The sequence below is a fragment of the Diabrotica undecimpunctata genome, chromosome 3 (genome assembly GCF_040954645.1).
Source record: "Diabrotica undecimpunctata isolate CICGRU chromosome 3, icDiaUnde3, whole genome shotgun sequence".
In the NCBI taxonomy this organism is placed as follows: Eukaryota; Metazoa; Arthropoda; class Insecta; order Coleoptera; family Chrysomelidae; genus Diabrotica; species Diabrotica undecimpunctata.
This window is the reverse complement of record NC_092805.1, coordinates 162,225,146-162,239,397: the sequence shown is the minus strand read 5'-3', so window position 1 is coordinate 162,239,397 and position 14,252 is coordinate 162,225,146. Positions and strand designations below refer to the sequence as shown.

Sequence of the window (14,252 nt, the reverse complement as noted above, 5' to 3'; positions counted from 1 at the left end):
CATCCTCTGTGTAAACCCTTCTTTTTAGCTCGTATCATGTGTCCCCTTAATCTCTTTAGAGATCTCCAAGTAGAATACAAAAATGTATACCCTGTTAGATAGGATCTGTGGCGTCAACTGGTGAGCCTTCTTCCACGGTTGTTTCCGACGATCCTAGACGGTTTTTTAATTGACTTTGTGCAATTCGTGAAGTTTTTGCGAAGTTTAAGTGTTGATGGCTGTCTTAGTTGGTCAAACACTAAGTGTTTTGGGTCTTTTGTCTGTTTTTTCCTACTGCTACTACTATGACTTTTCCCCTACTACTCTAAATTAATATATGTATCAACTTCTTTTTATGGTGTCTATCCGTTACGGATGTTGGACACTCACGTAGTCATTGACTGCTGCGCTAAAAAGTCCGGTAGTGGTTAAGTTAAACCATTTTATTGGGTTATGCAACCAGAATATTCTTCTTTTTTTTTCTTTTCTTCGGAAGGCGTCAATTCTTTTCCTATCATTTGATTTAATTGTCCATGTTTCGGATCCATAGCTAAATATATTATTAAGGCACGGACCAATCTCCTTTTAATATTATTCGACAAAGAGTGATCTTTACATAAATTTGATAATGGACTAATATCATTTTTGGTCATTCCTAAGCTCCTACATATTTCGGTTACACAAGAGCCTGCATTACTAATGTAAGATCCTAGATAATTGAACTCGTTAACCATTTTAAAATAGTCGAAGGCTCCTGTTGTTTTCAGTAAGTTTCAATAATCGACTATCATAGTTTTTTTTTATTGATCTTGAGACCACATCTATTACTTACTGAATATCTAAGGTTTGAGATCTTTTTGTCTGCGGTAGAGATACCGCCATTCCATTTGTCAAATGCTTTTCTCATTATATATTCCACATACAAGTTGAAGAGACTTTGAGATAGAATACATCCTTGGCGGACTCTCTCACTAACTTGGAGATGAAAGGTGGACTTATGGTTTTCAATTTTTATTCTGGTTTCATTATTATCATATAGATTCTTCACCAGAGTTGACAGATTATCAGGAACATTATTACAGGAACATTATTACAGGATTATCTACATCTCATGTAGAATTTTCCACAAAACTGTCCAGTTTCTACAGTGAAATGCTTTTTAGTAATCTAGAAAGCAGATGATCATAGGAATTTTGATTTTACATACTCGGCTAAAGTTACTTTACTTTATTCTCTGCCGCGGAACTTATAGAAGTATTATATCATATATTTTTCTTAAGCTCAGAATATACCTAATATAAAATATTGTCTGGCACCAATCGCACTTGTTATTAGCAAGCATCCTGAACATTCGTTATATATCAGTATATACGTCCATATGATGTTTAATTATTCATTCAATTACCTAGCATTTGCTATTTTGGTTTCTGAGAAATTAAGAAAGTCGTTTACCAATATTTTTTTGATAAATGTAAAAGACAGCGAAAAGTGTGGTTACTGTTTATTACATAAACAAAATTAGCATAATTATAAAATTGTTGTTACAGATCAATATAACATTGATATTTATTTTATTTTGTTTATATTTTTGTTTATGATATAATATAATTCAATATTTTTGGTCGTTAAAATTAGTTGTCGATAGAATAAGTCATGTATAATAAGTTTTTTATTATGTAGGTACAGATATCGAACAAATGTGGTAAGTCAAAAATTGTTTTCACCAACTGAGGTTGTATTCGCTCCGTGCGTGACTGACACGACACCTACCGCCTTCATCTGACAGTTTTGGACCTCCCAATTTGAGGTTAAACATATGTTAAATACATACGAAATTGACAATTATTAATAATTAGTTTTTTAATTATATTTTTTTTTTCAGTTTATGTACAAAATAAATGTAATATTTATATATAAAAACTGGATTTCTAAAAATTTATCATAATTTATCTTTTCAACCCCAAACGGAGAAGAAAGGGAAAAATCTAGTACTGGCAAATCAAGTTTTTCATGTGGAAGAGCATGTAGTTAAAAACAATAATAGTAAAAGTTATAATATACAAGCTAAAGTCATCAGGCAGGCTGCAGTTAGTTTAAAGCCTTATGAAATATCATTTAAGATAAATTATTTAAATTTTTCCTATTTCAATTGCATAAAAATGAAATTGTGTGACATTTACTTTTTCATATTAATAGAACGAATCCATCTTTTCCTTTTCACTAATTTATATGTAATCTTTGGAAACCTATAAAAACTACACTCAATATTTTTGCTATTATTAGCACAATTAAATACGCAACATGTATTTGCACCCATTTTTGATAAAATTTATGCGTAAATAGATAGGTCCAATTTTGTCATATTTCGCCGCTACGCACGCTGGCATCGTTTCAAGGTACCCCTACCATGGTTACGCACGGAGCAAATAAAAACCGCAAATTCTAGATCTCATTTTATTAAGATTTGACATAGAATCAACTTTGCAGTTAATCAGCGTGGTAGTAAACTTCTTTACGACGATTTAGTTGTTCAAGAAAATTTTATTTTTCGACTTAATCCTCCTTTAATATCTCTACATTTCATCCAGTGATATTCCTAAGCTGTTAGGACATCTCTTTCTACACTGTTTCTCTGAAGGTGCTGCTAAGTTCTCATCTACAGTCAGTATAGTTTTATAATTGGACGCTGAGCGCTGACTAAAGAGGATTATATTTAGTTTTCAAAATAGATGAGAATTCATCTGAACTTTCAGACAAACATGGGAAATAGATTGGATGATGGTGAATGGATGTGAGCAGATACAGCGTCCTCTCATGGAAAAGATTTTTTCTTTTTGTAGCCAGGCCTGTCTTTAATGAATAATTGGTCCAGTTTTCGTAAAAGTTGAGGGTTGTATTCTCCAGTTATGGCTTTGTCTTTTTAAAGATATTTAATCAGTTTCATTTATTTTTCAATCCATTTTACAGCGATAACATAACTTTTTCCGGTGGTGACAGGGACCTAGCCTTATTTACTTTGGCTGCTATTGCTAGTTAGTTTCCTGTGTAGTGATGAATCTATGATTCTTGCATTGTAACGTATTAATGCACCAACTCGTTTTTATTTAACTTAAAATGCGCCAGGGACTTTTCGAAAAGTGTCTTGCGAATGGGTTTGGGAGTTTTCTATTAGCAACTTCATAGCCGAGCTCCTAAAACATCATGCATTTTGACGATGATTTCCGGAGTGGTCGAAGTTTTTTGGACATCCTGCTCGTGGATCATGTTGAGCGCTATGGTTCTGAAACTATTTTCTTGTGACATTTCTTTATTATCTACAATATTTAATGAAAATAAACCACAATTTGAATTGGAAATATGTTAAAATTGGCGTTTATTATTTCTAGCTTGGAAATCGTTCTTAAAATAATAATTAAATTTATTATATTTATATTTTGAGAACGTTTTCCAAAACGTGGAATTCCAAGATCATAAAAATGTCAAACAACGTATTTTTATTTAAGATTATGGTTTATTCTCATTAAATATATTAGATTATGTTGCCAGTTTTACGGGCATGTTCAAACTCGGCCGTTTGTTTCTTCAATGCAGAAATTAAAGCTGCAAAGTCGGCAATAGAATTTTGGGTTTGGTAAAAAGAAACAAATGATAAAAAAGATTCTAACATCGCAACCCGTGGGAATGAGAAGACGGGGTAGACCAAAGCTGAGGTGGATGGACGGAGTAACACAAGATGCCGAGAAGATCAGAGTCGGCAACTGGAAAATGCAAGCAAGGGACAGAACAGAATGGCGTAGAAAGCTTGAGAAGGTCGATGCCCTCTAAGGCAGCACCAAGATGATGATGATGATGATGAAAAGAAACAAAAAATGTCAAAGAAATGTATGGTACACAGGAAAATAACAAAGAGGTTTTAAAATTGAACAGTTTTACTTAGTATGTATCAATGAACATCTTGTTCTCTTCTCTGGTATGTTTACCACAAATATTTCTTATATGCAAATATAAAATGATTTCTGGAATTTATAGTTTGGTTTTCTTGAAAAATTAGTACTACTTATATAATCAAATATTCATTTTAATCGCCTACAAGTGTGGAACAAGTTCTCGTATTGAAGATTTGTAAATGTTTTAATTTATGTATTTTTAATTAAAGTGTTAGTTCTACTTAACAAGTTGGGAACCTGAAGATAAACACGAACATATTTATCACCGCTATAACGATCATTTTATTACGCTTTTTTTTATTTTTACTATTTTTAGTCAATAACTCGGAGAGTTACCGACAGAAGAGAAACTTTTGTTGTTATCTTTACCGAGGAGGAGTTCCTACAAAAAAGGCTGTAGACATATGTTAAATAATAATAATCATCTAGTAAATTTACAGTACCTGGCCAAATTATTAGGCCAAGCAAGGAAAAATTTATTATATGAAGTTATTTCTCTCATGATTATTAACATATTTGAAAAAAATTACTGTTTTGTTCTTTTTTGTGAATATTAACTATTTGGTAATTAAACTGTACTAAAAAAGTTAACAAAAAACTTTTATTTATTCAAAAAGTATAATTTACAAAGTAATTCACCATTCCTGCAGCTGTGGCAAAAGTCGCGACTCGAGTACTTTCCGGTACTGGTCTTGTCTCATCGTGTTTTCCACCACGTAGAGACGGCCTGTACCTTTACTGGATACCACAGATCAGACCATGAGTAACGGTGGGTGTTTGATGGTGGGCCCAATGCAGTCGGGCTTGTATTTCTCGTTGAGACGTCTCCGATTTTTCTGTCAAAACTTATTCGTCCGAGAAGCAGACCTGAAATCAACAAAATTTCTAGAAATGCTCATATTTTTTAGTTTTTAATATTGATATTCAAGCAAAACAACACAAATATACCTTTTTCCAGTCTTCCATTGTCCAGTTTTTGTATTTTTGTGCCCGTTCGAAACGTTTCTTTATCATAGCTGGATTAAGTCTTGGCTTTCGAGCTGGTGTCCTAGCTACCAGTTTGTTTTCGACAAGTCCGACGAACTGTTCTTTCTGAAATACAACTTCCTTCATCTCTTATCTCCTGGGTAAGGATTCGCAGTGGTTTCTTTCTGTTTACTAGGCAAATATCTCTTATTTTGCGATCAGTCCTAGGAGTAGTCACATGATGTCTTCCGCTGTGCCCCTTATCCTTTGGATCCAAACTGATTCCAGACCCAACTTTCTGTTTTATATTCCTTACAGAACTTCTTGATACTCCTACCATTGCTGCTATTTCATTTTGAGACATTTGTCCATCTTTTAGGAGTCCAAATACCTGGCCTACTCATTTTGGTGACAGATCAGCGTTTTCCCCATCTAAAAATGTATAATACCCTTAATTATACCAATCACTTCGCTGCATATGTTTATAATCTAAAAAATAATAAAAAAAATTATAAATCACTCACCTCTGCAATAAAATTTCAGGTCAAAACCGTTCAGAATTAAAATGTTCACAGACAGTATTTGAGGTTATAAAATGCACACTAGTTGACAGGACGCAATGCTGTCTAGAAATGGCGGATAGGGCGGTGTTACCAACGTTAAAATAGTACAATAATGTTACCATACTATATTAAATGTTGCTATGCGAAAAAATAATAACATTCCTGTTGATAAAAATTATGAATTTTAAAAAATGCACATTTTTAATGCTTGGCCTAATAATTTGGCCAGGTACTGTACATTTTATATAACCGAGTTGCAAAGTTTATCCGAAAGAGGAAGAGTGTCAAAAGAAAAAGTATAGTGTTGCGTAATTTTCACATGATTAAACATAAATTTGTCAAATACTCTTTTCTTTTTTTAATTTTGTGATTCTAAAAAAATTATCGTTGCCCTATCTGGTGTACATCATCATTATCAATGGTGCTACAGATCTATAATAGATCCCCGACTTTCCCAAGTATATTTCGCCTGTCAGCCCATCCATTGCCAACCGTTGACAGTTTGCTGCACCCATTTTTCTAGCATCTTCATCTACACCATTCCTTCATATAAATTTTGGTTTATCTCTCAGTCTACTTCCATAAACTGACATGAAGATTTGTCTAGGAGAGTTATTTTGCTGTGATCTTGCCCATCTTAATCTTTCTACTTTTATGAGAGATACCACGTTTTAACAACCAGATATTTGTTTGCATGTGTGCTATATCTCATAGTTATACTTCCTGTTCCAAATACCATTTTCACAGATACCACCAAATATTCCTCTTAAGTTACTGTGTTCAAATTAGAGCAAATACTTTTTGATTTTCATAGTATGACGGGTAGCTCTATTGACACCAGACTCAGTAAAACGCAAGTTTAGTTTGAATAAAATTATATTCAAATAAATAACAAAAATAAAATTTACTACTATACAATATGTACAATAAAAATAAAAAGATGAATCATTGGAAAGCTGTAGTTCCTCGTCTTATGAAAATTGCCTTATTGATAGTTGTAGCTTGATTTACTTTTTTTGTATATTTGTCAGCAAATGCTGGTTGTAATTACTTTTGTGTTTATCTTACAAGTCTCCAAACCTGTGAATATAAAGACAAAGTAGTATAAATATATCAAGATTTTTTTATAATACTGAAAACTAGTCAAATAGATTCACCTATGCTATACATACTAGAAATAAATATATCCATATGTAAACAATAAACAATAAATACATTTTGTTTAGCTACTATTGTGAAAAGCATACAAACAAAGTGGCAAAACTATTTTCAAGATTTTATGTTACGCTTCTGGATTTATTCATAGCATTAAAACCAGAAATAGTAGTTTTTAGTAGGAAAGAAAATTCATACTCCCAACTTAGAGAACTTAGAAGTGTTATAAGATCGCCACTTTGTTTTTCATAAAGTATTATAAACATCTGTATTTATTCATGACAACTTAGAACAAATATGATACTTAGCGATATGATTTTTTTGTTTTATAATAATTGTTGATAAAGAAGATCAGTTTTTATGTTCCATCTTTGAATTTTAAGTTTTTCTTATTTTTATTTTTGTAAAATGTCTTCATCAGCAAGCCCTCAGATAGAACCTCGAGCCCTATACATTAACAACCAGTTGCCAGTTTCTATTTGAAGTTTTAGGTAATTATATGGTCGATTTTATCCGATTCACTCAAATGTAAGGAGTTCCCGATAGTATTGTAAGTTCCGTATCTTTTTAGGCCAATTCTATTCTGGATTGTTGGATGAAAAAGTGCACGTTCCATATTGTAGCAAATCCTATAAGCTTACACGGATCTAAAAGACTTTTGTTTTTAAAAATTTCGGTGTCAAATTCTATTCTCTCCAGCGTAATAAAAAATACCAGAGAGCACAATAAATATGCTTTCTTCTTGCGAAGTTCTTGTAGGTGACAAACTTGTCTTAATGTGCCTTAAAATCATCTTATCAAGAAGTGAAAGCTTTCACCGATATTAGCGATTCTAAGATGCTTAGAATTGTTTATTTCTGACGTTTCTTCCACAATTGCTACCGACGTTATCGAAGACAATGCTGGACCGAATGTACCTTCTTGGCGCTCCTGTCACTCACTGATTATCTTCCTCGAAGATGGCTATCCCTTCGCTATTTTAGCGGTCGTGTGTCTCTCGGGATCTATCGATTGGTTTGAATCGGTATGGAATTTTCAATATGTCTTCTGTGCACAGATTTTTTTTACTTCGTAGTGTTGAGTCATTTCCTGTTGACATGCAGACCCTCTTCTTTAATATAAAAATTAATTGAGATGTTTTTGTGAATTTTTATGATAATCTCTCCGAATATCAGTGGATAGGAGTGTGATGTTCTAGAAAGAAGCACATGTGTTTCTTCGAATGTTTGTTGGTTGCCTTATTCTTCAAGGGCTTATTTTTCTGAACCAGTATTTACACCAAGTTTTGTTGTTCTAATCTACACTGAACCATAACTACATGGAATAGAAAAATTCTTGAAGTGGATAACGGTTATCTCGGATCATTGGGTGATTTAGACTGCAGTGTATCGTTTTTATTGGTTTCAAGATGGACTTTTGAGATTTTACCTTTTGGTTCTCATCCTTGGTCTATATTGCTGTTTACTATTTTTAGAGCGTAGATCGCTTGATGTTTCTTGGAACTTAAATATTCTATCTCAGCGCATTTTCTATATTTTAGAATTATCCTCCCAAATTTTCGGATAGCATGATACTTTAAGGTTTTTCTCCCAACTCCTCTCTGTTGTTCAGGTTTTTGTTCAAGTTTCTTGTTGGATTACCGTTCTAGCAAAACAACTAAAAATGTAGTATGCTTATTGTTCTATATTTCTATGCTGAAATGAGTTTTAGGCTTTAGAGGATTTACCAAATTTAAGAAGTTTGTAAATACACCTTTTGCTCCAGATTATAAAAATTTCATCTACATAAAGGAACAAAAACAGAGGCTTTTCATCTGCTAGATGTAGGACTTGTAGTTTTTTCCATGAAAAATTATCAAATAAATCAAATTCGCCATCCCACTGGAAATGTGTTGTGGTAAGGCAGTTACGGAACAGGTTTGTGATCTCTTCTGGGAACTACTTACTAATTCCTTCCTGGCACTTGAGTAAACAGTAAAACTTTGTCGAAAATCTATTAATTTATCAGGTTTTAATTTTATATCCTTTATTTTCTCTATTAAGTGTGTTAAATCCCTGACGTAAGTTTTAGCTTTAGCAGCGTAGTAGTTGTATTGAACAACAAATTAAGAAAGATGTACGAAAGACAGAAGCGCTACCACCGCGACTTTACAGCCTTCTTAAGATTCAAGAAGGTAAATGTTGTGGAGTTGTCATATCGGTCTTGTCTCTTAAAGTTTGGATTTTAAGTTTATTATATATATTTAATTATTAGTAATATTTAAGTATATTATTTAGCATCAATTGCTTGTGCATAGTATGTTTTCGATTTATTATTAATAAAGCCCCATTTTTCACCATAACTTTCTTATCGTTTACTTAAACACCAAAGAATCATTTTGTTTAAAGCAAGAATGGTTTATTAACTTCTGTTGAATTTTAAACATTTTAATAATCTTTTACCTAGAAGTTTGTATTTGGATGATTATTTTTTGTGCACACTAATTTGTTGTTGCAACAAATTTGCTAACTATACTTCCATGTTTGTAAACGCTAAAAGAAAGATACTAAAATATCAAAGATGGAATACTCAGATCAACCTAATAGCGTTCACTATTAATACTCATATTAATTAGACAATTCTCATCCATTGACTACAAATAAGCATTACTCTGATATGTATAAAATGATTATTAAGAGCCTTAAAAATATACGTGCAACAGACGGAGGCCTTTTGTAGGAATTTGTATGTACAAGCTTATTTTAAGATTAGAGTACTGCGTTATTTCTTAGCAAGCAATGTAAATATGGAAGTTGTGTACAGATTAATAATTATATAATACAAAACAATATTTTTCACTATATTTCTCCTTTTAACAAGTTCTGGATTTTCAATCGACAGTTTAATGTCAGTATTTATATCATTACTTTTAAGAAGTAGAAAATTACTTTCTAGTTGGCTATTTCACTCTGTGTATATGTTTCATGTTTAGATTGCTTGACTACACTATAATTTTAAAATGTTTACAAAACATTTTAAGAAGATAACCCCGAATTCCTTTTGTTAATTCTGTGATATTGTTTGTAGTTTTTGTTTTTGTTAATTTAAAAAATTTGTGGCTTTGTGTTTTCTTGTAATCAAAAATAATAAATTATATTTCTCTTTGGTTAAAGGTAATAAAATAATTATGTTATAAGTATTGCTTTATTTTTTATAATCACCCATAGAAACATATAAGTGACTTAAAGAATCAGAAGAACACCCAAAAAGAGTCGTCTAATTGTAATGGAATTTTCTATTCTACCCACTTTTGGCTTTGTTTTGCCAGTGTGGAATGATAACAGTATTGTAATGGTATCAAAATCACTGTGCTTCTGTTCACTATTTATTTATGACTTTTATTTACTTGTACAATTGTTGATTAACTCTAAAATGCAGTCCTAAAAATCCTGATCGTCGCAAACAGGAAGTCTTGTGAACTGCCCTCGTAGGCTCGCTGGTGGTACTCTTCCGTTATGTGCTTGATAGATTAGACCTCGCTGCAGCTGCATGACGGTGATGGTAGCTTGCCCTATTTGTGCAACATATCTGCACATCGACCATGTTGAGTTCTGATGCGGTTAAGTGTGCACCAGGTCTTACGTAGTAGGTCAAATCCAGGAGGTTTCTCTGTGACGCAAGGTATAGCTGTATTTGATTGAGCTGTCGGCCATTCATGGATCCATTTGGTGATCATGTTGAACCCTGTGGCTGCGGCTGATTCTGTATTGGAGATTTTCTGGAGCGCAATCGACTTTTGGTTGCATCTTCTATATAGTTATGAATCGGCAGCGCCGTGTTGCTAAGGATCTTGTTATATTCTTTGGTAAGCAGATTGAGTCGGCGAAAATGTGGCGGTGGAATGTCGCTCAGCACTTGTAGCCAATGTGTTGGTGTAGATTTGATTACTCCAGCGATCATTCTCATGGTGTTATTTAGTTGGACATATATATTTTTAACGTGAGCACTGTTGATCCATATTGACGCGCAGTATTCAGCTACGGAATAAACAAGAGCTAAGCCTGAAGATCTGAGTGTGGATGCCGATGCCCCCCATGTTGTGCCGCAGAGCTTCTGAATTATGTTATTTCTGTTTTTTAGTAGAACGGAGAAAGTAGAGTAGTATAAAATATACCCCTGCCTCACTCCACGTCGTATTACCACTGCTTCCTTCATATTTTGACCAGTTCGTTTGTTTGCACATTGATGCCAATACAAATTTTTGATAATACAGAGGTCTTGGTCATCAATTCCCACCTGTTTCGACACCTATCAGTTTGTCGTGGGTGACCCGGTTAAAGGCATTTTCGAAGTCGATAAAACACATGTTGACACTATACTGATTGTTCTATATCCCTAAATCTTGGAACCAGGACCTGCAAACTGAATAATACTTCTCTGGATCCAAACTCTGTTTCGCTTAGTTGTACTTCTATTTTGTTGTAAATTCTCGAGTGGCGTAATATTAAGAAAACTTTCAGTACATGGCTCATTAGACTGATAGTGCGATGATGCTACATTGTTTAACGTTTATTTTTTTCGGTATTATTACAAATGTTGACACTAGCCAGTCTGTTGGTATATGCCCTGTTTCGTATATTTTATTGAAGAGCGAAAATCCATGAGCTAATTATTTGTTAAGAAATACAGTGTCTGAGTCTATTTCCGATTTAAAATCTCTACCTAAACAAAAAGTGCTACGTGAATGTAAAAATGAAATCACCATCAATTCTGCACTATTAAGGCATGGATACGAGATACGATACAACAAATAGGCGGTGTGAGATAAACTTTGACTGCCAGTTATTCGTTAAAGTGACTCCTTTTGTATGACACTGCAGAATAACTCATAGTTACCCATCATCTACAAACCAAATCGCCTTTTTGCGATTTTGTAACTATATTGATATATATTTGCAACACATATTTTGACAAATATTTAGGTCGATCATCGATGCAAGTCAAGTAGGTATAGCTAATAACCCAAGACACTGATGCTATTAAAAATACCAATGGCCTCTTTAACTTTCTTCGATCTGTTTTAGATTTTTTAAGCGTAAAACATTTGATTCCCCTCAACTTATTAACCTCTATGTTAATGTATGAAAATAAATACCTTTTTAAGATACAGTTATATAATATTTATAAGTTGCTAAGACGGAAAATAAATATTTAGTTGTTTAACTACTGTTCCGTTTTAGGCGTTTCATGAGAGAGTTGTGTTAAATTTCACCATACAACCGGATTTTTTCTTTAATAGTAATAATTATCCTTATTTTGTGTTATCACCCTGTACGTGTTTAATAAACTAATAAATAAAAGAAGAATAAGGGGGGTGTAACCTGTCGGTTACAAGTTTGACATGTGTCAGATGATTGTCAAAATGTTTTGATAATGGATAAGTATAGTTCAAATAATTTGAAATGTTCAATAATTTAAAATAAACCAGGTTTGTCTTAATTTCTTTCATTAATATGGAGGCCGAGTTTCCTTCAATAGATCCTAATGAGGATTTAACACAGGTAAGTTTCTTTAACACACTATTTAAGCTTAAAATATTTCCTACCTAATAAAAAAAACTTTTTCAATTAGATTTTGCCCATTCAACAGAAACGTACTATAGCCTTTGTTAATCATTTCATAATGAACACAGTGTCGCATTTAAATAATTTTGCACAGTCGTGTGAGTCCCGGTTCATGGAATTTGATTATAAAATTCAGAAGATTGAAGCATCCCTTTCTATATTGGAATCACAAGTAAGTATAATAGAATGGGTGGAATCATGAATCATATTTAAACACTGATGCTATAAGAATCAAGTATATTTTTATCCCACATAGTAGCAGCTAAGGCAATCCTTATCAGAAAATATGTCACTGAATTATGTGTTATTCATTTTTTAGTGTTCATTATCGTTAATATTGATTGTAATTAACTGCGAAAAGCTTTTATCTTAACTATTTAAATCACATATTCTATAAAATATTGGTTAAAAGCTATTTTCAGTTTGTATGTGGCCCAACATGGCCATTTTTTTTAAATTCGTAGTTTGTTAATTTTGTTCATTCTCACACAGAGCATGAAGGCACAAAAATTATAAGTGCAGTCAGAAATTGCCCACATGAATAAATGAATTTGGGTGTGTTTAATTATTTTTCATATTCCACCATTGTGTATGCACTAAAACGTAGTAAGTATACTGAAAGTAACTGTTGTAAATAGATTACTACATTTAACCAATTCCCTTGGGTTTGTAAAATTTGTAGTTGTCATCAATTTCTGGTTTGGAAACTATAGAAAACAAAAAAGATAATTTAGACCATGTTGATAATAGTTCCCAAAATGTTGAAGTAGAACTGCCTGAGATCAAGCAGCAGGATGAAAAGGAGCCAACTAATGTAGTTAAGGAAGATCCTCCTCCGAAAACTCAAGGAATTGCAGCTAAAGATGACCCTAGATTTAAGAAATTTTTTAAAATGGTACAATTTGGAGTGCCTGAGCCAGCTGTCAAATTAAAAATGAAGAATGAAGGCATAGATCCATCTATATTAGAGTAAGTATTATATCAAATTTTTGCTGCATATTTTTCTTTGTCCAATAAAATAATTTCTTAAATATTAATTTTTTAGAGCTTTTAATTTTTCTACCATGTAGCCATTATCAACTTTTTCTGTTCTTTTATAAAAAAATATTGCTTAAATACCTATTGTAGTGTAGGTTTCTTAAATGTGATATTTCTTCGTATGGCCAATTGTCCTCTAATATGTGTTTATCATATCAATGGTTTTGTTACAGCATAGTAAAGTCCATACAATATCAGTTGACAAGCATAAAACCGGCCGTTTTTCGGTGCCTTTATTATATGGTAGTTTGTTGTTTGGAAGTGTATCTGGTGTACAAAAATGTTCTGTATTATTGATGCTGTAATAATCAACTTCAAAAAAATATACCTCCCAGCATTAATATGAAACATTGGGAATAAAATTATGAAAAATTGTGAAGAGTTCATTTTTTTAGAATTAGTCTATTTTCTACTGTTGCAATGAACTTTTCTATACATATTTTTATTTTATTTATTTTTTTTGGAAAATACACAATACATAAATTGTTAAAGTATTTCATACACGCTTATTCAACTATTGCATCCAACTTAATTGTTTTATTTATATCATGGTGTTTAACTGACATTTCCCTCTTTACAGCAAACCTCACGATGTTGTGCCAGGATTAACTGAAGATCTTATACAAAGTGAATCTGAAGAAAAATCAGATTGATTCTAAACAAATTTATGTTTCTCAATAATAGTTTTAAGTAAATTTTTATATCCTTACTGTTATAAATAAATATGTATTAAAACAATATGTAGTTATTTCTTTAAAGCCCAAAGCAGCCATAAAAGGCCTTAGGTAATATACTTTATCTGAACTTTTGGTTGTATTTAGTTTATTCTTTACGAAATACCAAAAGGTGTTTATTTAATTTATGTATAAACAAAACATTTTTAATAATTGCATTCTCTTGATATTATGAATCAAATATCAGACAGACACATAATCAACTCAATAGCTTAATGAGTCACTCTACAACCAGAAATCTGTGAAACATTGTAGTATAAAATCGAA

General features: G+C 32.3%; 1 protein-coding gene across 1 annotated transcript; it reads left to right on the top strand.

Annotated features, from left to right (window-relative positions):
- The first annotated feature begins 11,985 nt into the window (after window positions 1-11,985).
- CCDC53 (Coiled-coil domain containing 53) lies at window positions 11,986-13,989 on the top strand. The gene is made up of 4 exons (XM_072524982.1): window positions 11,986-12,150; window positions 12,221-12,385; window positions 12,896-13,182; window positions 13,832-13,989. The coding sequence occupies exons 1-4, from the start codon at window positions 12,103-12,105 to the stop codon at window positions 13,902-13,904; spliced, it is 573 nt and encodes a 190-aa protein (XP_072381083.1). The 5' UTR covers window positions 11,986-12,102; the 3' UTR covers window positions 13,905-13,989.
- Window positions 13,990-14,252: the final 263 nt, after the last annotated feature.

Excerpts from the sequence above, each read along its gene's own strand:
- CCDC53 (XM_072524982.1), top strand. The coding sequence starts at position 12,103 with ATGGAGGCCGAGTTTCCTTCAATAGATCCTAATGAGGATTTAACACAG. Across the intron at positions 12,151-12,220 it reads CTAATGAGGATTTAACACAG|ATTTTGCCCATTCAACAGAA; the intron begins GTAAGTTTCTTT and ends TTTTTCAATTAG. Across the intron at positions 12,386-12,895 it reads TTTCTATATTGGAATCACAA|TTGTCATCAATTTCTGGTTT; the intron begins GTAAGTATAATA and ends TAAAATTTGTAG.